Genomic DNA, 21,777 nt, shown 5'->3' with positions numbered 1-21,777 from the left:
GCGTGCCCTCTGCCTGTCACGGCAAGCCGAGCGTCCCCAGCCACTACCCTCTCTGCACAGAGGGAGCACACAGGTGAACGGGGCGCCCGCTCCGCCCTTTGCATCTGAGGGCACTGAGTGTGGAAGAAGGAAGATGCCCACACACAGTGTGCCACGTCGAAGCTTTCACGTTCATCATCAACCCATTTCACGGATGGAGAGAGTCAGTGGTTTCCAAAGTGTCACGGTTGGGAGGGGGACCTAAGCAAATCCCGCTGCTAACCTCAGAGCCACACTGCCTCCCACCCAGGACAGGGGGCTTGGCTGCAGCCGGGGAAGCACAGAATGTGCTAGAAGCGGACCCTCTGGCAGAGTGGTGCAGGGAGCGCAGGAAACGAGGCCCTTCCCTGACCCGCTGGCTACAGCGCTCGGGGTAGACACAGGCTGCTGGGCCTGGCCACAGCTCCCAGGAGCTCAGCCGGGCGGCCCCATCCAGGAAACCCCAAGAACACAGGGACAGAGGGCCCGGGCCTTCAGCCTGGTCCAGTCCAGCTGCTAGGAGCTGTCTGGGCACCATCTGGGTGGCAGGGACTTGGGCCATCCCCTGCTGCCTCCCAGGGTGTGCGTTAGCAGGAAGCTGGGTTGAAAGCGGAGGCAGGACTGGAACCCAGGCCCTCCCGTGTGGATGCGGGCATCCCGAGGCGGCGCTGTAACCACTGCGCCACAGTGCCTGCCCTGAGACTCGGTTTTGATTAGACGGCTTCAGCTGCTCTGCACAGGATGCCCCGGGGACACTGGCAAGGAGGCAGGGCGAGCCTGGCCCTGCAGGAGATGGGCGCTTTGGGTGGGCAGGGGCGCAGGCCGGGGACCAGGGGCTCCGGGATGTGCTGAACAGAGCCTGCCAGGCCCTGTGCGGGGAGCGCCCCGGCCTGGATCCTCCCCCAGATCCAAGGGCTGGGGGAGCTTGGCCCAGCAGGAGCCAGGTGGGGCCGGCGAGAGCCCGGCTCAGTATATAAATATCTTTAATGAATAAATAGAAGTGCTTTTAGGGCTGGCGGAGTCATATCATTTCCACCTGCCGTAAAATTTCATTAGAAGCAGGCGCTGCAGGGGAGAGGAACAGCTGCAATAAATCTGCCCGCCCACCCTCAGCCCTGCCTCGGCTCTGAGCAGCCTCAGCCCCCCTCCCCCCAGCAGGGCCCGGGAGGGGGTGTCTTGTCACTGAAAACCAGGGGCCTCACTCTGCTCAGCTGGGAAGTGGGCGCACCAGCTCCTGCCCTGTCCAGGGTGGAGGAGGGGGCCTGGGGCAGTGGTGTTCAGCACGGAGGACCGTGCTGGGGGGACGCGCGGCTCGGAGCGGCAAGTTCTCCAGGGAGAAACCAGAGGTCCTGAGGGCGGACCCGACCCAAGACCATCGGGATCGGTGGGCCCAGCCCTCAACAACCGTGTTCCTTGAGCACCGACTGAATGCCCGCTCCCCACCAGGCCCTCCGTGTGCCCTGTCGCCCCAAGTCCTGGGCGCTCCAGCCCATTTTGCTGATGAGAATGCTGAGGCACAGAGAGCGCCAGGGTCCATGCACTCGCCAGTCAGGGACGGGCCCTGGCGGACTCCAGGCCTCTGCCCTGCCTCCAGGTCTTCTCAAGCACGGTGGGGCGGGGCTTGTGTGACGTCATCACGCAAGGAAGAACCAAGATCGGAAGTCGCCGAGAGCCCCCCAGGTGCGGGTAACTGAACGGAGGGCCGCGCTCCGGGCCCTTCGCTGCATCCCTGCAGCCCGCCCCAAGGTCGCCCTGTCTAGCCTAGTTTTACAAACCCGAAAGGCAGCACAGAAAACTCAAGGAATTGCCCAAGGTGGTGCCACCACGCCTCCAAACTCAGAGAACCGGGCCCGCCCCGACCCCTGCCTCTGCCCCTGCCCATGGGTGTAGGGCCAGGAAGTCGGCCCAGCTGGCAACATGAGCTCGGCTCCTTAAGTAGCCGTGACAGGACATGACCTGGGCTGGCTGCCTTCTCTCCCCTCCTCACTGCAGCCCCCTTGGGGATAAGCCGCAGCCCAGAACCAGCTACACGGGCTGGCCAGGGCCCTCCTGCTGCGGCCACCTCTGGGCTGGCCGTGCGGACCCACTTGGGCAATGGCCACAGGACAGAAGCCCAGCTCGGCTACTCCCTGGCCAGTACTGCGCCTGCTTCCTAGGCCTGTGGGGAGCCATGCACGCGAGGACGGGGCCGTGTACAACACCACCTGTCCTTATCTCCCAGTCCCTGAACAAGCCCACTCCCGTTGGCCAGTAAACACTGGAGCGCAGGTCCCTTGGAAGCGTGTGTTGGGCCTGCGCTCTTTAGGGGCTGGGAGGCGAAGCGAGTCCAGCTCTCCAGTCTTGTCCGCCATCCCGGCTCTGTCCATGCCAATCCTCTCAGACCCGCCTACTCCCCGCTTCCCCCTGATGATCCTACTGCTTGTCCAAGACCAGCCGCCGTGGAGCTGGAGGAGCCACAGCTGAAGCCTCTCCTCCTTGGGGCCCAGTGGTTGTGCCCAGCAGCTGTGCTGCTGACCGGGGGAGCCCTGGGCTGACTTCCAGGTGGGCCTTGACCTTGGGGACAAATCTGAGAGCCTCCATGGAGTCACAGTGGGCCGGACATGGTGGGGGCGGGGCTTAGCTCGGGCACCCTTTCTCCCCAGCCCTGCCAGAGACCAGTCGTCCATCAGTCCGCTCGTCTAGCTCTCCCGCTGCCGGTCCCCATCTGCCTGCTTAGCGCCCCCTCCGCCCAGCACACAGTGGCACCTCTGGGGCACCCGGGAACGACTGGGCTGCTCCTTGGCTCTCTGACGGGGACACCGTGATGACAGGAAGCGATCGTGAATCAGTGAGCACATGTGATGGGGGGCACAAAGGGGGGATGGGGTGGAGGGGAGGGGGGAGGAGAGGAGGGACAGAGCCCGGCCCGCCCAGCCGCACCTCAGCACGGTGGACCTGCAGTGTCCTCGTCCCACACAAAGGACAGCACGTTATCAGTGTTACTAATTATCATTAATCTAATTAAATGGCCATTACAATTAATAACACAGCGATAAAAACGCCACCTTGGACTTCAATGGGGCTTCTCTGCCATCAGGTGAGCGATGCTGCCTGCACTCGGCCCCAGCCCCCTCGCAGCCCTGTGCGCGCAGTAGGTACTCGGGCAACTCTGAGTTCAAGGTCACAGCTCAGAGATCAGGAGGGCCAACTCCCCCTGCTTTACAGACGGGCAAACCAGGGCCCAGTGACGGGTGGGGGGCACGGGCAAGTCTGCAGCTAAGGTGGACTCGAGTCCAGAGCCCGCCTCCTGCCGCCTCTCAGCTCACTCCATCCCTGGCAGCCTCTTTCAATCCGGAGAAAACAGCTGTCAGAGGCGGCCGCCCCATGACCCATGCAGCGAGGCAGATTCCAGCGGAACAGCCGGGCGGCGCCCTGGACACCGAACCACGCAGTCTGAATCAGGAAGCGCGGGCTAGGGAGAGAACTACAGGTTAGGGAGCGAACACAACCCGTGCAGCGAGGCAGCCGTGGTGCCCACCCCGTCACCAGTGCTGTCATTTCCCGAGGTCTCTGGACAAGACACGTCACCCCATCCTAAGGAGGACCCGCTCCCCATGAGGCTCGCAGCCAGATGTGCACTCCAGGCCGTGGCAGAGGCATCCCAACAACCGCACTCCCGGGGCTGGGCGGGGCCAGACTTGGTCTCTGGGCTGCCTCCCATGGGCGTCGCCCCTCCACTGGCCAGCCCACTGCAGGTCTGTCCTGTGAGTCATCGTCCCATTCACAGCATCCGTGCAGGATGGTGGACTCCGCCGCCCCTGCCCGCCGTGAGAGTCCACGATGGTGTTGCGGGCAGACCGTGAGCAGGTGCGGGTGCCTGTTCCCCTCTCCCTGCTCCCCTACGGACTGGCACCAGGGATGTGAAGTTCACCCGGCTGCGGGCTCTGGGGAGATGGCCATAGTCAATGGTTGGAGTTCCTCCTGGAACTCGGCCAGGGCAAGGGGCAGGCACTCAGCGACCACAGCCTAGCGAAGCGCCAGAGCTCTGATGCCATTTCTGGTAGACAGAAGAGCGGGGGGGGGGGGGGGGGATAAACAAAGTAATGAGGTCAAGAGCAAATGAGACAGAGCGGGAAAGGCGGGGGGTGTCTTCTGAAAGGCTTCTCTGAGCTGGGACCTTGAACAGTGACCGGAAGCAACCGTGGGAGGAGCTGGCGGAAGTTTCCAGAAAGAGGGAAGAGGGGTGCAAACTGAACAGGCCGATGAAAGAGTTGAGAAGCTAGGGCGCAGGCCAGTGGGAGCTGAGCTGGAATCTGTGAGGAGGCGGGCAGGGGCCGACGCTGGCTCCCTCTGCATGGACCTCAGGTTGTTTTTAAAGAGAGAGAGAGAGAGAGAGAGAGAGAGAGAGGTCTCCCCTCTGCTGATTCACTCCCCAAAGGCCCAAAGCAGCCAAGGCTGAGCCAGGCCAAATCCAAGAACCAGGAACTCCACCCAGGTCTTTCCTGCACTGTAGCAGGGGCCCAAGCACCTGAGCCATCCGCTGCTGCCTCCCAGGACGCGTAGTAGCCGGAAGCGGGGTCAGAAGCAGGGTGGCCAGGACTGGATCCAGGCGCCCCGACGCAGGGTGCCCACATCCCAGCAGTGGCCACAACCGCCCGCCCCAGGGCGTGCACGGCTTCCGTGGCAGCCGCCTCAGCGCCGTGGCAGCTCCTCCCCTCTCCCCGCAATGACCGGAGGTGACTTTGCTGACTCCTGGCTGTCAGTGCCTTCACAGTCCCCGTCCCTCACTGTCCCGCTCCATGGCTGCTTGCTCCCTCCGCATGGGCCAAGGGGCCCGAGAGACCGGGTGCCGTGGGATCCCCATCTCTAAATGGAGAGTACAAGGCCTCATCATGACCTTGGGCTTCTGCTCGCCAAGGCCACAGGCTCCAACTCCAGCCTTCCTGTGTGATATGGAATGAGTGGCCATTCCCTGGGCCTCCACGCCCACCTGTACAACAGAGACCGGACCACAGCCCCCACCCAGCTTCCCCTACACCAGCTGACTGAGTTCACACAGCACCCCTGCATGGTGACCTTGACCACCCACCCCTCCCCCTTGCAGGTGCAGCTGGGGGCCTGGGCAGTGATAGGGCTTGGTCAAGGTCATCTGGCCAGGAAGTGGTGCAGTGGGATTAAGGCGCGTGCAGGCTGAGAGGAGACAGTGGTGATGGCGCCACACGGATTTCCCAGTTCCGGCACTTGTCTTGTGACCGTGTGACCATGCGTTTTTGTTCTAGAAAATGCACACTACCAGCCGGCGCCATGGCTCAATAGGCTAATCCTCCACCTTGCGGCGCCGGCACACTGGGTTCTAGTCCTGGTCGGGGCGCCAGATTCTGTCCCGGTTGCCCCTCTTCCAGGCCAGCTCTCTGCTGTGGCCCGGGAGTGCAGTGGAGGATGGCCCAAGTGTTTGGGCCCTGCACCCCATGGGAGACCAGAAGAAGCACCTGGCTCCTGCCTTCGGATTAGCGTGGTGTGCCGGCCGCAGTGTGCCAGCCATGGCGGCCATTGGAGGGTGAACCAATGGCAAAAAGGAAGACCTTTCTCTCTGTCTCTCTCTCTTACTATCCATTCTGCCTGTCAAAAAAAAAAAATTAAAAAAAAATGCACACTACCATATCGGCGGCATTGGTGTATCCCATACTGTAATTTCTCCCCTGTGACTTTGAGATTAGTTCCAAATATCAAAAACCTAAAAACACCCAAAATATAAAACATAAAAGCAAGCCACTGAGGCCGGTGTTCCTTCCACGCGGGGCTCAGGGTCTGCCCAGGCAGGAGGGGCTGGGCGGGGCTGCCGGCAGGGGCGCGGGCAGTGCTCACCACCCCGCCAGGTAGCTGATGGAGGCCATGTCACCCTCTCTGTGTAAAGGGGGAAACAGAGGCTCAGAGTTGTCCAGACATTGCCTGAGGCCACACGGCCAGCAAGGGCAGGTTGAGGGGCCGGTGTAGTGATGCAGTGGGTTAAGCCCCTGCCTGCATGGCCAGCAACCTCCCATATCGAGTGCTACTCCAAATTCCAGCTACTTTGTTTCCAATCCTGCTGACGCACCTGGGAAAGCAGAGGAAGGTGGCCCAGTGCTTGGACCCCTGCCGCCTCTGTGGGAGACCCGAATGGAGTTCCTGCCTCCTGGCTTCAGCTTGGCCCAGCCCCGGCCATCATGGCTGTGTGGGGAGTGAAAAAGCAGATGGAAGATTTCTCTCTCTCTCTCTCTCTCTCTCTCTCTCTCCATTTCTATATTACTTTGTCTTTTGAATAAATAAAATGAATATTTAAAAGTAAAGGAGGGGAGGGGTCGGTGCTGTGGTGCAGCAGCAGGTTAAAGCCGCCACCTGCAGCACCGGCATCCCATATGGGCACTGGTTTGATTCCTGGCTGCTCCACTTCCGATCCAGCTCTCTGCCACAGCCTGGAAAAGCAGTAGAAGATGGCTCAAGTGCTTGGACTCCTGCACCCACGTGGGAGACCCAGAAGAAGCTCCAGGCTCCTGGCTTTGGATGGGCCCAGCCCTGGCTGTTGCAGCCATTTGAGGAGTGAACCAGCGATGTAAGATCTCTCTTTCCGGAAGGAAAAAAAAATCTCTGTTTCTCTCTGCCTGCCTGTGCCTCTCTGTAACTCTGCTTTCTAGATAGGTAGGTAGGTAGGTAGGTAGGTAGATAGATAGATAGATAGATAGATAGAGGGGAACCAGCTGGTGTCTGTCCTGGAGCGGCACCTTCCTGGGGAGCAGAGAAGGACTCAAAGGGGCTGGGAAGGGCAGGGGAGGTCGAGGTGGAGCGGGGACCCTGGGTGCTACGCTGCTGGGGCCCAGGGCACTGAGCCAAGTCCCACCCCGGGCCCTGCCCTCCATCACCCTCAGCCCTCCCTGGGAGGGTCGGGGGTCCTGGGCTCCCACCCGGGCAGGCTGATTGATCCTGCACGCCCCCCCCCCGGGCTGGTCCCAGGAGCTGGTCCCCTCGTCCGTACCGTGGGCTGCTGCGTGTTTTCCTGTCTCTGATTGTAAACAGATTTGACTAAAGAGGTAAATTAGAAGTTAATTAGAGAGAACATGATTGATGAGGCAGTTTGCTGTGATTGGGAGGCGTGGAAAGGATGGGGGCGCCCCGCGTGGGGGAGGAGAGATTCACAGGCGGCGGCTCTACGGGGAGCAGTGATGGCCAAGGCTGTGGATCCCAGGTGGGATGCTCCATGAGACCCTGGGCCAGACCCTGCTGGGCTCGGGTGCAGCAGGCAGCCACCCTGGGTGTGGCCAGAACTTTGGTGCAGAAGTGCAGGCTGGGGCGGGGAAGGCCCTCCTGGCCTGTGCATTTCCTCGAAACCCATACCTCCATCTTCCAGGTTAGGTGACTGAGACTCAAAGGGCTGAACCCATTCACCAAGCCACAGCGCTGCTCAGGACAGAGCTGAGACAGACCTGGAGAGTGGTGCTAGTCTGAGGTCCAGGCTGTTTGCCTGGTCACAGCGTCTAACCCCAGCCGTGCCCTCTACAGCACCCACTTACATACCTCCGGCAACAGTGAGCTCACTTCCTCCCGAGGAGGCAGGACAGCTGTGGCCGTGACAAGATCCGTCCCGTGTGCTTCTGATCTGACTCCACCCAGCTCCGCTTCCAGCGCTGGATCTGTCACCTGCCTGCCCCTTCGATCCCCCAGGTCACAGACCCACAGGGTAAGGAGGAGCCGTCGAGGTCCCCCTACCCCACTCCCTCATTCTCCTGGGGACACTGAGGCCCAGAGAGGGATGCAGAACAGCAGAGTGACACAGGGAACCAGTGTCGCTGTGGGGTCAGACTCCCCTGTGGCTGAAATTCGGGGCTGAGTTCCCCCGGGCCCACCCTCTGCTCCCAGCTGTCATCACCATTCATCTATCTGTTCCTTTCCCCGCTCCATTCAGTCAGCAAGATTTACTAAGGCCTGCCCACGTTCTCAGCTCTGCGGACACGAGAGTGAGACGGCCAGGCTGACCGCCTGTGGGCTCACAGCGGTGAGGAGGGGTGATGCCCATAGTAAGGGCTTCGGGGTAGAGGCTGTGAGGACACCCGGAGAGGGAGGCTACGGAGGGGCCCTGAGCTGAGCTCTGGCAGAGGGATTCCTAGTGGAGATAGCATGCTACCTTCTAGAAGCTTCCAGAAGACCCAGTAGTGGAAGCGTGGGAGGATGCTGGTGGGAGGTGAGGTCACGTGAGGAAGCCCAAGTGGCACACGGAAGCCGATGGAGCTGGCGGAACAAGCCGGTCTGAGTTTCAAGCCAGGAGGATGGCCATGTTGGCATCGGTGGAGGCCCCGTGGCTCTGCGGGGTCCCTGCAGGTGGAGAGAGATGGGCCATGGGCAGGGCGGGGGTGGATGGGTGGGTGAGTGGCTCCTCCCTGAGATGTGGCAGCCCAGTGGAGGCCCAGATCTGTGGGGCGTGTTCAGGAGAGGCGGGAAGGCCAGGGCTGGCCACAGCGGGACACCGCCTACTGACGACCTCCCCAACGTGAACACGTGTGCTCTGCAGGCCCCTCCCATCTGATGCCCCCTTCCCTGGCCAGCGAGGCAGTGTCCCTCTGGGGCAGGGCAGGAGAGGCCTGGGCAGGGGACCAGGGCTGGGCAGAGCAGAGCAGAAGGGCTCCTGTCCAGGCCGGCAGAGGCCGCGTGTCCTGGGCAGTGGCCTCCTTCCTACTGTGCTTGATTGGTGGAGCTGGGGGTCCAGCCTCACGCCATGGGCTCCCCCAGACATGTGTGGGGCTCAGCTGGGGAACGGACACTGAGTCCGACTCCGGGAGTTGGGCCTTGATCAGCCCTGGGGGGCTGCGGCTGAGACCCTGCCTGCTCCTGTCTACTGAGCTGGTGCCCAGGTCGCCAGGCGCCGCAGTGACGGACGTGTGCCTTGACAGCAACCTTCAGCCTACTCCCACTCTACACATAAAGCAACAGAGGCTCAGAGAGGGAAAGGACTCCAGGTCGCACAGCCCCAAGGAGGCAGAGTGGGGCTCTGAGGCCAGCACAGAGCGTGCACCCAGACAGTGCACCAGCTGCCTCTGGAGTGCCCGGCTGGGCCTTTCCAGCCCCTGGGGACGCATGGGCGGGAGACAGCCGCTGCCCACGAGTAGTGGGGGCCTCAGTTCTGAGGGCAGCAGCACAGGGATGGAGTCGCAGAGGCAGGAGCTGAGGCCGGGGCTGAGCCGGGGCTCGCAGGACACGCACTGGGCCTTTGGCCGGAGGTGGCCTCCTTGGGGGCGTGGGCCTTCTGGCCTTTTCCCCAGCCAGTGCTGGGCTTCCGGTTCCTGTGGCGGCTCAGGGCCCCTGGGGGCACAGGATGGAGGGGGCCCAGGACCCAGCCTCGGCCCTGCCCGTCCACGGGACACGAGGCCACAGAAGTCTCTACACTTCCTTGGGCCCCATTTTTCCCACCTGTACACTGAGACAGTGCAGCAGGATGACATCCAGAGTCCCTGACAGCTATAGATTATTCTAGAGTGAGGACAAATAAATCAACTGCTCGCGTTCTCTGAGCCTGTACTGCGTGCCAGGTGCTGACTGTGTGTTTCTTGAAAATCTCTCACTTTACTTCCTCGAGGCAGCAAGGAAGCTCTCACGGCAGTCTCCACCCGGAGGGAGGAGGCCGAGGCTCTGGCAGGTGAGTGGCATCCTAGGAATCGCGCAGGTGCGATGGGGTGAGGCTGGATCCGAGCCTGCCCCTGCTGCCTTCCAGTGAGGGCACACGCAGCTCCCCACACGCATGGGGAGTCACCCCCACTGGCCAACGGCCAGCACTGGGGTGCAGCGGGTTAAGATGCTGCCTGCGACGCCGGCATCCCATACGGTCAGGGGTTCAAGTCCCAGCTGCTCCACTTCCAATCCAGCTCCCTGCTAATGCACCTGTGAAGGTGGCAAGTCATCGATGGCTCAAGTATCTGGGCCCCTACCACCCACATGGGAGACCCAGACTGAGTTCCAGGCTCCTGGCTTTAACCTGGCTGCTGTAGGCATTTGGAAAGTGAACCAGCAAATGGAACCTCTCTCTCTCTCTCTCTCTCTCTCTGTCTCCCCTCAACCCCCTTTCTGACACTCTGCCTTTCAAACAAATATATAAATAAGTAAATCTTAGGAAAAAGAGAGCACAGGCTGGTGGGGTTGGGGTACGGGGTACCTGGAGCATGGGAGGGAAAGCGCAGCTGATGGGGTAGAAGTCAGTGGGAATAAGCAAATGTGCAACTCTGGCCGAGTCGCTTTAATCCCCTCCAGGATCAGTTTGTCCATCAGCAAAATGGGAGAATGACAGCCCACGCCTGAGGACAGCTTAAATGGGATGACATATTTAAAGTCGAAGGTACAGAGCCCACTTGTTACACGCGCGCCTAGATTCTGTCTCAGCTGTTCTTCCTGACAACCCTGGGCTCCAGTGAAGGAGAGGAGCACATTTCTCAGGCAAGGAATCAGCCCAGAGCGGGCAAGAGACATGCCCGAGGCCACACAGGGCCAGTGGCTGCGCCAAGTGGGTGAGCCCACAGTACCTCGGCCACGTCTGCTCCCCTGGGGGTGGGGAGGCCCAGGGGCGCAGTATGTGGGATCCCAGCTGGCGAGGTCCCGACTTAGTGGGGAATGTATCCCCTCTGTGGATCGCTGTGGCCTGAGTTACAGGCTTTGGTGAGTTCCATGAAAGACGGGAACAGATTTGGACCATTTCAGTCTAATTGCCCAGCACCGCTGTCCAGGTCCTGCCAATGGATCGTGGACCCGGGGGCATCGGCAGACAGATGAGGCCTCAGCTCCAGCCAGGACCCCTCAAGGGAAAGCCCTGCCTCGCCCCAGGCCCTGGGTCAAGTAGGTCAAGCCTTGTCCTCACCCTCAACCTTGCCTGAAATTCCACCATTAGAAAGTCATTGCTTCATTCCTCTGGTTTAAAGCTGCAGCCCTGGTTTGATTTTATATTTATTAATTTTTATTTATTTGCAAGAGAGAGACAGAGACAAAGAGATGGATACAGGGATTTTTTATCCAGTGGTTCACTACCCAATGTCAAATGCACACTTGTCCCCAGCCCTGGTTTTAAAGGCTTGGTAGGGAGAATGTTAGCCGGTGTGCGTGGGCTGTGCTGGGAGCCTCGGTGTCCCGGGCGCCTGGCGCGGTCTCCATCCATCCCCTTACCTTCTCGTACCTAGGAGGACTGAGCTGAAGAGGCTCTTGATTGAGTCTTGATCAGGTTGTACCCTCCCATTTTATTTATTGTTTAATATGTTTATTTGAAAGGCAGAGGGACAGAGAGGGAGAGACACACACATACATACACACACACAGAGAGAGAGAGGGGTCTTCCATCTGCTGGTTCACTCCCCAGATGGCTGCAACAGCTGGGGCTGGGCCAGGCTGAAGTTCCAGGCTGCATCTGGAACCCTCCTGGTCTCTCATGTGGGTGGCAGGGACCCAAGCACGTGAGCCACCCCCCGCTGTCTTCCCAGATGCACTATCAGGGAGCGGGTCTGGAAGTAGAGCAGCTGGGACTCGAACTGGCGCTCTGAGAAGGGATGCCAGCACTGCAGGAGTGGCTTAACCCACTGTGCCACCCTGCTGGGCCCTGAAATAAATCTTGGTGCCCAGCTCAAAGCAAGTGCTCAGATGTTCATCCTTGTGGGCTCGGTGGCGTCCTAGGCCTGGGCCTGCCCTAGAGTGGTCAGCACTGCCCCCTCCGTTACGGCAGTCACAGCCATGTGCAGCTGCTGAGCCCTGGAAATGGGGAGGACTGTGTAGACCTGGGCCACGAGTGTGAAACCCACAGCAGGTTTTGATGACTCAGTATGTAAAAAGGAAGGTAAAATATCTCGCCAACCGCGTGCTCCAGGGAGCAGTTACTTGGTGCAGTAGTTAAGACGCCCCTTGGAATGGCGGGCATCCCATAGCAGAGCCCCTGAGCGCAAGTCCTGGCCCTGCTTCCGAGTCCAGCTTCCTGCTAATGGACACCCTGGGTGGCACCAGGTGACGGCTCAAGTCCTGAGTCCCTGCTGCCCACATGGGAGACCCTAATTGAGTTAGGGCCCCTGGCTTTGTCCTATATGGCAGGTATTTGGGAGGAGAGATCTCTGTCTCTCTCTTTGCCTTTCAAATAAAGTAAAAATAAATCAAAATTCAAAAACATGGGACTGGTGCAGCAGGTTAAGCCGCCACCTGCGATGCCAGTGTCCCTTAGGGGCATCTGTTCAAGTCCCCATGACTGCCCCGCTTCTGATGCAGCTCCCTGCTAGTGCGCCTGAGAAAGCGGCAGAAGATGATCCAAGTGCTTGGGCCCCTGCACTCCACATGGGAGGCCCTGCCAGAGTCCCAGGCTCCTGGCCTCGGCTTGGTCCAGCTGTTGGGGTCATTTGGGAAGTGAATCAGTGGATGGAAGATCTTGCTCACTCACTCTCTCTCTGAGTCTTACTCTCTGTCACTCTGCCTTTCAAATAAAACAAAATTTAAGTAAATAAATTTTGGATTCTAGATGGTGTCTTCCCTCTACATTGTCCTTCTAGGCTGGAATCTCAAAGAAAAATCTCTGGGGGGACCGTCTGGGTCTCCATGGGTTAATAGCCTGGCAGAAGCAGGGGTGAGGCGGGGAGACACCCCCATGCCCCTGGCTCCAGGCCTAGGCATGGCCCTCGGCCTGCACAAGGCCCGCCCGGGAGGCCTGGGAGCACCGGAGGAGGCCGAGAGCTGCTGAAGACTGCGTCTGCCCAGCAGGGGGGACCTGGGTGTGCATCGGTGCTGGAGCAGGTGGGCGGGGGCTGCGGGTCCGTGTGACAGGTGTGTAGTCTGACTGCAGAAGCCACGCAAGGCTCCTGCTCCTGCCCAGCCCCCAGGGAAGCCAGTTTCGGAGTGAGTCATCAGAGCAGAGTGCCTGTGCTGCCCCCAGCGGGGAGCTGGGGCAGGGGCTCCCTCACCCCAGGAGGCTCCTGGGCCCAGCTCAAGGAACCTGTTGGAATCCTCGCCGTGGCCCACTGCATCGCCGCATGGGACACACCAGGGATGCTTGGGGAGTGGGTAGATCCCAGGTACCCCTGCCCCTGGGACCAGACTGAAAGGGACCCCTCCCCCACACCCCAGGCAGGGGCCTGAGCGCAGGCACAGTCTCCCTAGAGATTCTGAATCTCTCTGAAGACTGACAACTCTGTGTCCAGACCTGGCTGTACCCTGGGGCCCCCTGGGGGACTTTTCAAAAGCCTGATGTCCATTCCTGGACCTGACCCGCAAAACAATCACGTTCAAGTCTCATACCTGAGCCAGCGCCAGATCAGCCCTAGAAGGAAGTCTGGTGGGGAGGGAAAGTTGTGGGGCTCAGAGAGGGGCAGCAACTCGCCCAGGTCACACAGCAAGCTGGTGGCCAAGCCAGTCTGGGAGCGCAGGTCTCTTTCTGACCCGGGCCCACCAGAGGCAGGCAGTGGTGGCACAGTGCTTCACTTCAATAATGCTGGAACCTGGTGCAGCCTGGGCCGCCGCAGCAATGGGGCGGGAGCCTCAGTGGCCATTCGTGGAGCTGTATCCAAATCTTGGGCAGTAATTTAGGACATTTAATTAAAGGGGGAGAAATAGGGACACCCCGCGCTCCCTGCCTCCTGTTATAATGAGTGAAATACACCAGGCCGTAAAAGGAAATGCTGTCGGAGACGTAGCTTCGATGTTTTATCGCCAAGTTTTATTTGCTGATGTAAACGTAATCGCTGGAAACTGGAGCTCTATTAAAACACATATTTTTCACACATCCGGGGCCCTGCCTGTCCCCCGCCTCTCCCTCTGGGCTGCTTCGCCCACCTCCTGGGGTCAGCAGTGCGGCTCTCCGGCCGTGTCTATGCCAAGCCTGGGTTTCCCTGCCGGTTTCATACCCTCCCGTGGCAGATAAGACTCTAATAGAATTCCATTGCTCCTTGGAGCTCAGTAATGCATGCTGGAAACTAGGCGGCTACATACGAAAGCCATTGTTCCCCTTTATAAATGGGCTCCCTCGAAGCCGGGGACCGTGGGGTCTCCGATAAGCACTCGCGAAGGCTCGCTCCACATGTTACTGGTGTGTTAAAGCTTCGAGCGCGGCTTCCGTTGCTCATTGTTAGAGCCTGATACATTTAAGCGGTTTCTCATGAATCAGGCAGCTCAGGAGTTTCCCCCTCTCGGCATTGATAGATGAGCGAAAGGAAGCCATTTAGACGGCGCTGTACAGGCCCCGGCCCACACGGTAAATGATTTCCAATGCCTGGTTTAATTTATTTTTAAATGAAATTTGTTATTGATTCTGGATTAAAAGGACAAATCTTACGGCTGTTACCACTGACAGAGCCATGGCGCTCAAGTGACACCTCTCAAGGAGGGGAGGGAGCGCGGCCGCCCCGAGTCCGGGGAAGGGGCAGGCTCTTCTGGGAGCTCAGCTCAGGCGCAGGAGGCCACACAACATTTTCTGCTGGGGGGGGGGGACGTTTTATAAAAGATTTATTTATATGTATTTGAAAGGCAGAGTGATAGGGAAAGACAGCGATGGAGAGATCTTCCATCTACTGGTTCACTCCCCAAATGGCTTCAAAGGCCAGGGCTGGGCCAGGATGAAACCAGGAACCTGGAGCTCCAGCCTCGGCTCCCACACAGGTGGCAGGGGTCCAAGCACTGGGGCCGTCATCCCAGCACTACCGATGAGAGCATTAGCAGGGGCTGGGTGGAGAGCAGAGCATCTGAGACTCGAACCGGCATTCCAGTGCGGGAGGCAGGCATCAAAAGTGGCGGGAAACAACCCCACTGCACCACAATGCCATCCCCTTCGGGAACGCTTTATTTTTTTAAGATTTATTTGTTTGAAAGGCATAGTTACACAGAGAGAGAGAGACAGACACACAGAGAGAGACAGACACAGACACAGACACAGAAAGAGATCTTCCGTATCCTTGTTCACTCCCCAAATGGCCACCCATATGGATGCTGGTTATAATCCCAGCTGCTCCACTCCTGATCCAGTTCCCTGCAATGTACTTAGAAAAGCAGTGGAAGATGGCCCAAGTATTTGGAGCCCTGCCGCCCACGTGGGAGAACCGGAAGAATCTCCTGGCTTCTGGCTTCAGCTTGGTCCAGCCCCAGCCATTGGGGCCATCTAGGGAATGAGCCAGCAGATGGAAAATACCTCTCTGTAACTCTGACTTTCAAATAAATGAATAAATCTTTAGGGAACAAAAATCCTCTTTGGGTGTGGGTGTTTGGCACCTGGTTTGAGTCCCAGCTCCTCCACTACCAACCCAGTTTCCTGCTAATGTGCACCCTGGGTGGCAGCAGATGGCGCCTCGAGTTTCTGGGTAGCTGCCGTCCACGAGGGAGACTGAAACTGAGTTCCAGGCTCCTGGCTTCAGCCTGACCCAGCCCTGGCTGTGGCAGGCGTTTGGGCATTCCCAGTGGATGAAAGGTCTGTCTTTCAAAGAAAATGAAAATGAATAAATAAAAAAAAATTTTAGAAGAGCATTTTCCCAACTAAAACGTTTGACAGGATGTCCTTTCTGAGCCTCACTTGTGTAGTGGAAACGGCAGGGATATCTGCCTCCTGGCATCCACACGATTGCCAGATGCTTGTCGAGTTGCTTCCAGGGGATGGGAGACCACCTGTCCCCCAGAGCAGGCCCAGAGCAAAAGGCGTGATGCTCACCCGCCCTTGTGAATCGCAGGAGGCTGCCTCCTGGGTCCTCTCTGGTTACCTTCTGCCTCACCTGGGCTCTCCACTTCCACACTGCCTGCCATTTACAGATGAGAGACAGAGTTACACAGGCTGGTGATTTGTCCTTTCACATCCAGCTCTGGCCTACCTCCCTGGGCAACCTCGTGCAGGTTACCTCACCTCTCTGAGCTTTGGTTTCCTCTTCCGTAAGAGAAGGAAGGCAACACTATGGGTGTCGGGAGCTGTGTGGATTAGGTGAGATGGAGGATGCAATTGTGAGCTGTGTTGCAGCAACTACAAATGGGGCAGTGTGGTACAGTGGGAGGGCCCTGAGCTGTGAGACAGGCCTGAATCTAGTTTGTCATGATTAGCTGCGGGCTTGGAGGAAGTCACTCCCCATCTCTGGGTCTGGAAAGAGGCTTGGCAGAAGTAGAGATGCACAGGTGTTGTACGGGACCACAGGCTCTGGAATCAAACATGCTGCTGCTCTACCACTGCCTTGCTGTGTGACTTTGGGTAAGACACTTAACCTTTCTGAGCCTGTTGCTTATCTGTAGACTAACAGCAGCCTACATGGTCAGCATGTAGCAGGTATTTACTATGTGTCAGACACTGTTTTAAATGCTTTCCAGGGGCCGGCTACGTGGCACAGTAGGTTAATCCTCTGCCTGCGGTGCCAGCATCCCATATGGGCGCCAGTTCTAGTCACTGCTGCCCCTCTTCCAATCAAGCTCTCTGCTATGGCCTGGGAAAGCAGTAGAAGATGGCCCAAGTGCTTAGGCCCCTGCACCCATATGGGAGACCAGGAAGAAGCACCTGGCTCCTGGCTTTGGTTTGGTGGAGCTCCGGCCGTTGCGGCCATCTGGTGAGTGAACCAATGGTAGGAAGACTTTTCTCTCTGAATCTCCCTCTCACTGTCTGTAACTCTACCTCTCAAATAAATAAATAAAATTTTTTTTAAAAAAGAGCTTTCTGTAAAAAAAAATGCTTTCCAGGTAGCAACTCCTTTAATCCTCACAGTAATGTTGTGAGAGAAGTACTATTGTCCTTATTTACAAACAAAGAAACTGAGACCAGAACAGGGCTACCATTTTGCAGGAGCCACAACTCAGGCATTGTGGCTTCAGAGCCCACATTTATCATCACGCCATGCTACCCTATGACCTGGTTGCTCTGAGGATGAAGTGGAATGATTGTATTTGTAGCTCAGTGCTGCATATACAGCCATGGGCCAACAGGGGCTCAGAAAATGGGAGACGGTAGTAGGCGCTTCCACCTGTAGGTGACTCAGGCTGTGCCTTGGACAATAGGGGATACGTCTAGACAGAGGGGAAAGCAAGCATCAAGTGCAGGGGATGCACTGGGCAGGGCCATGACATTGCGAAGCTAAGGCACACCCAGGGAGGGAACAGTGACCGGAACACAGAGTGTGTGCAGGAGGAGAGGCTGAGACCTTGAATGCAAGGTAAAGGAGTTGGGCTTTCTCAAATAAACAAGGCCATTGGAGGGTTTTGAGAAGAGTTGTTACGTCATGAGATGTTTCGAAGCCTTCCAGTCTCTGGAGGTCTGTCCTTGAAAGGATCTTAGAAGTTACTAGGTTTAACGTTGTTCCAAATGTGGGGAGAGGAGATTCCTGGAGGTCAGCCATGCCAGTGGCAGAGCAGTCTGACCCTGTGCAGCCCCCACGCAGCCCCTTGTTTACTCCTTAACCCTCGTCTCGGCCACACTCACTCCATCCTGCGGTTTAAGAGAAGAAAGCCCTGGGCTTGACCCCTGACTCCCCTACCACCTGCAGCTGGGGCTGAGTCCCTTCCCAGGTTGGCGCTGCCAGGTGAGCTCAGAGTACCAGCTCTTTCTCTCTTTCACGGGAGTGCCGGTGCTCATTTCGTTGGGAGTGAGGTTCAGGTGCATTAATGAGTGAGGAAATGCTGGCATAGGGTCCAAGGCACCGACCAGCTTGGAACACCCTAAATACCACTGCTGTGTGGGAAGAGTGCAAAGAGGCAGAAACGGGCCCGGCCCAGCAGGATCTGTCCGCGGTGCTGAAACGCGGCTTGTGGAAGCGCGACACTGGGGAGTTGTCCTTAGTTTTGAAGGGCCTGGAGTGATGCTGGCGATCATGGGCCCCCTCCAGTGTGCTGCCTGTCATAATAATGGAAGGAGGGAGGTGCACTAGCAGAGTGAAGGTAGCGAAGGAGGGGCAGCCACTGGGCACTGGTGAATGGGTATTGTTTCTGTCTTTCAAAATAAACAAACAAATAATAAGAGAAAGAAGAGCAGAGGACATGCCCCTTGGGCTTTAACCTCATTCTCAGACTGGGGCGCTGACCGCGACGGCAGACGCTGGAACCACGATGGTCTGTCCATGGTGCTGAACTCTGCCGCACAGAGCGGGCTGGGCCGCTCTCCGCGGTACGGAAAAGCTGGGGGTCAGCTGGCGCTGTCCACCTGCTAGCACTGAGCCCGCGGCGGACAAGGCCTCATCGGGAACTAGGCCTTCAGGAGGGCAAGGGAAGATAGCAGGAGGGACGCTGCCCGGGCGTCGGGGCCGCGGGCCGTGGGACTTTAGACAGGCTAATTGTCTGGTTTAGGTGCTGCAGCATCTTTTAAATGGGACCACAGGTCTAGCTTTCTGTCTGTACTGAGGGTCGTCCCAACAGCCCAGGTAACATGGTCAGGGTAAGAATCAGAGGATCTCGTTGGATTCCTGCTCTTGGAGTGGCTCCATTCCCCCCTCCCCTGCCGCACACAGACATACGCATGCACACGCAGACACACACTACACTCACACGGATTCAGTGTGGGCTCATGGGTCCGGGAAGGGAGCCCCGCAGTCCAGAAGGGGGCGATCCGATCCACTGTGCAGGACCAAGCATCTCAGCTAGCAGGAGCCTCGTCAGCTGGCCTGCCCTGCTTCCATTACGCAGACGCCAAAACTGAGTCCCAGAGAAAGGAGCAACGACAATAATTACTAAGCTGCTGCCACGTAAGACGCTTCGTGGTAAGCGCGTTGCATACACGACTCCTCAAAGCCTCACCACGCCCCCTGGAGGCAGCTACTGCTGACCCCATTTCTCAGATGAAGACCTTGAGGTTCAGACAGGGACAGGATCACAAAGGCTGCGGCAGAGCCTTATAACGGGGTTCCTCCCCCTCATCTCCAGCCCCCCACCCCCTGGAGCCCGGCACCACCCTGATAGCAAAGTTGGGGCTCCCCTCGGGGCCCGCCGAGTGTGGCAGCAGGTGAACTGCGTTGTGCCCTGCGCCTGCAGGGAAGTATTTGTCTGTTTCCGAGCGGGCTGGATTATGCTTCCCGTGCAGCTGGTCCCCAGGGTGGCTTCCTCCACACCACGTTGCCCCACCCCCGCTCTCGGGCGGCTGAAAGTTGCGGGTACCGCTTTAAAAATCCCAGCCTGGGCAAAACTTTGATGATAAATCAAGCGGCGGATCCCTCCGCCGCCGCCTGCTCCGGGCGGGCGGGAGGGTGCGGCGGCGGCGGCGCGAGCGGCGTGGCCTTCCGCGGAAGGGAAGAGTCCCGCAGTCGGAGGCGGCCGGCGGGGCGTGCGCTCGCTGCCCGCAGCCGGGGCCGGGCCGGATCGGCCGAGGGCTGGGGCCGGGGCTGGGCGGGGGCCACGCACGAGGAGCCGCAGCGGCAGTCGGGCAGCCAGGCCACCCAGGGCAGGGGACGGCGGGCGCGGGCTCTGCGGTCTCCCGAGCCCCAATGTGAGGCGGCGGCGCCCCCGGCCCGAGCGCGCACCATGGGGGCCCCGCTCGCGGTGGCGCTGGGCGCCCTTCACTACCTGGCACTTTTCCTGCAACTCGGCGGCGCCACGCGAGCCGCCGGCCGCGCGCCCTGGGACAACCACGTCTCCGGCCACGGTGAGTTCGGTCGCCTCCCCCGCGGACTTCCCCACCCAACCCCACCCCGGGGCCGCGCTGCTCCAACTTGGCCACCCTGAGGCTTGAACCCTCGCTGGCTAAGGCTGACCTCTCGGGGCGCCCCCTGCTGGGGCCACAGACCCACCCTGGCACCCGAGCCAGGCCTGCGGAGGAGGGGGCTCCCGGGGTGCACCCCCACTCCCGCATCGGAGAAGCCCCTCACACACACTCACCCATCCACGCACCTCCACGCGGCACAGCCATTTGCCACCGGGAAACGCGCAGAGCCACACTCGCGGCTTTCTCACACTCACAACTCCTGGCTTGCATCTGCACACGCCTCGGGTCCCCTCCTCACTCACCAGCACTCACACCTATGCCCACTGCACACACGCATCAAGCAGTGCGTCGTGGGCTCTCGCCCTGCCTGCTGGCACTCAGGCGCGCGCTCACACTCACTTGTGAACACACTTTGCTCGCCTACTCCTCTCTGCCCATCTGTGGGCTTAACCCCACAGCTGCCCTTGCCGCCCCCTTCCCCACCCTGCCCCTGCGATCGCTGGGAATTACCTGGGGAGCAGGAGACCCTGCCTCTTGAGAGCTGGCAGCCTGGAGCTGCAGCTCCCTCAGCCGAGTGCCAGGCAGGGAGGGAGTCTCAGCGGGAGCCACTCCGTGGCACTGGGATAGTTGGGGTGCTGTTTCCAGCCCAAGCAGGGGGTGGCAGAGGAATGTTGCTTCCAGAGGGGGGCAGGAAACCCCTGCTACCTTTCCTTCGGGTCCCCCCATCTGCATCGCTGGCCCAAAGGGACTGAAATGTGGGAGGCGTCCGTTCCAGCCGCCGTGGGAGCTGGGAGCCAGTATGCATTTCCAGCACGGGGCTGCCTGTCAGAAGCTCCTCGCCCCATAGGAGCCCAAGTTGGCAGCAGAGTTGCATCGTCTGAGGCTGGCAGCTGTGGGGGCTCCCCCTGCTCCCTGACAGGCCCCGCAATGGGCACTGGGGCACAGGCGAAACCTAAGAACCCTTGTTCCAGCCATGCCTTGCCTGCAGGGGCTCCCAGTGGCACCAATGCTGCCTGCCAGGGGCAGGGGGGCTGCACTAGCCTGGGTGATTTATTCCAACAGGAAAGAGTGAGGGGTGTGTGATAGACAGGGAGGTTTGCTGGAGCATGACGGACAAGTGGATTGCTCCAAGGGAGAAGGGGGCTTCCAAAGCCATCCTAGGGTCTCTGCTTTTAGTGAACTGTGACCCCCTGCACCCTCTGCCTCACTGCACCCAGCGGCCCCGCTCTAAGAATCATTTGTGCACCTCGCTTCTCCCGGCGTGGCTGGAGTAGTGGTGAACACGGAGAGTTATTTCCATCTTCAACTTATAGCTGGGGAAACCGAGATTCAGACAGGTGAAGGGAGCTGCCCAAGGTCACAGTGAAAGAGTGGCCGGGTCAGGACAGGGCCCAGGGGCTATGGGGCAAAGACAGTGCTTCTTCCAGGACATTCGTCTCCCTGTCAGGTTCCCTCCCATTCAAAGGAAACTACGAATTCCTCCCTCCCCACCTCCTCGCCCCGTCCGCTGGGTTCCTTGGCGTAGCTGGAACTTGAACACCGGCAGGCTTCTCCAAGGAAGGACTTCCCTGAGTTTGCAGCCCTAAGAGGTGCAAGGACTGGGGCTCTGCAGTTACCCATCCCTCGAGCACCAGACCCAGGATTTGGGTGCCACTCTGTCACTCCCAAGAAAGTAGGGTCTGCCCTCTGTGTGACAGTCCCCGCCTGCCCCCTGGTGCCAGGTATGCAGAGGGGGCACAGCTCCACCCCACCAGCTGTTCTCTCCCGTGGGCATCCTGGAGAGGGCCAACCAAGGCCCGGGGAGGGGCTGGCTGCAGGGGCAGCCTGGCTTCTCTTCTAGACCCCCTGTGTGGCCCAGAGTAAATGAGTCTCTCATCCCGGGCTCCCTCTGTCCCTTAAGAACCGACAGGCTGTGCTGCCCTGCAGGGTCCAGGCTGCCTTCGCCTGACATTGCTGGATTCAAGTCACCAAGTTGTGGCTGCCGAGGGGCCCCCACAGCTGCCCCTGTGCTGGGCCAAGTGCCCGCCACCACAGGAAGGGTTTGGAGCCACTCACTTAATCACAAAGAGAAACTGTTATTAATGATAGTGAGACGCGGCGAATAAGTGGGTCATGTCTAATAAGCCATTTGTGTTCAGGAGGAGAATACCAATTTGATAAAAGCT

At 59.2% G+C, this 21,777-nt stretch overlaps 1 protein-coding gene and 1 long non-coding RNA gene across 2 annotated transcripts in view; one reads left to right on the top strand and one right to left on the bottom strand.

The window, feature by feature from the left end:
* Positions 1 to 1,201: 1,201 nt before the first annotated feature.
* Positions 1,202 to 20,630, bottom strand: LOC149123366 (uncharacterized). Its single transcript, XR_016215873.1, has 3 exons — positions 20,123 to 20,630; positions 8,153 to 8,340; positions 1,202 to 3,469 (listed from the first exon to the last, which is right to left on the bottom strand). It is a non-coding gene; the product is annotated as an uncharacterized LOC149123366 (long non-coding RNA).
* VSTM2L (V-set and transmembrane domain containing 2 like) overlaps positions 19,186 to 21,777 on the top strand; it is a 29,113-nt gene continuing 26,521 nt past the window's right edge. Inside the window, exon 1 of the mRNA XM_002710772.6 lies at positions 19,186 to 19,552. Within this exon, the coding sequence (XP_002710818.1) occupies positions 19,432 to 19,552 (121 nt within the window). The 5' untranslated portion in view covers positions 19,186 to 19,431. The remainder of the gene's footprint in view (positions 19,553 to 21,777) is intronic.

This window comes from Oryctolagus cuniculus, chromosome 11 (genome assembly GCF_051225735.1).
Source record: "Oryctolagus cuniculus isolate XC-2025 breed Fujian yellow rabbit chromosome 11, ASM5122573v1, whole genome shotgun sequence".
Taxonomy (NCBI): Eukaryota; Metazoa; Chordata; class Mammalia; order Lagomorpha; family Leporidae; genus Oryctolagus; species Oryctolagus cuniculus.
The sequence above is the reverse complement of the archived record's forward strand: the minus strand, read 5'-3'. Positions and strand labels throughout refer to the sequence as shown.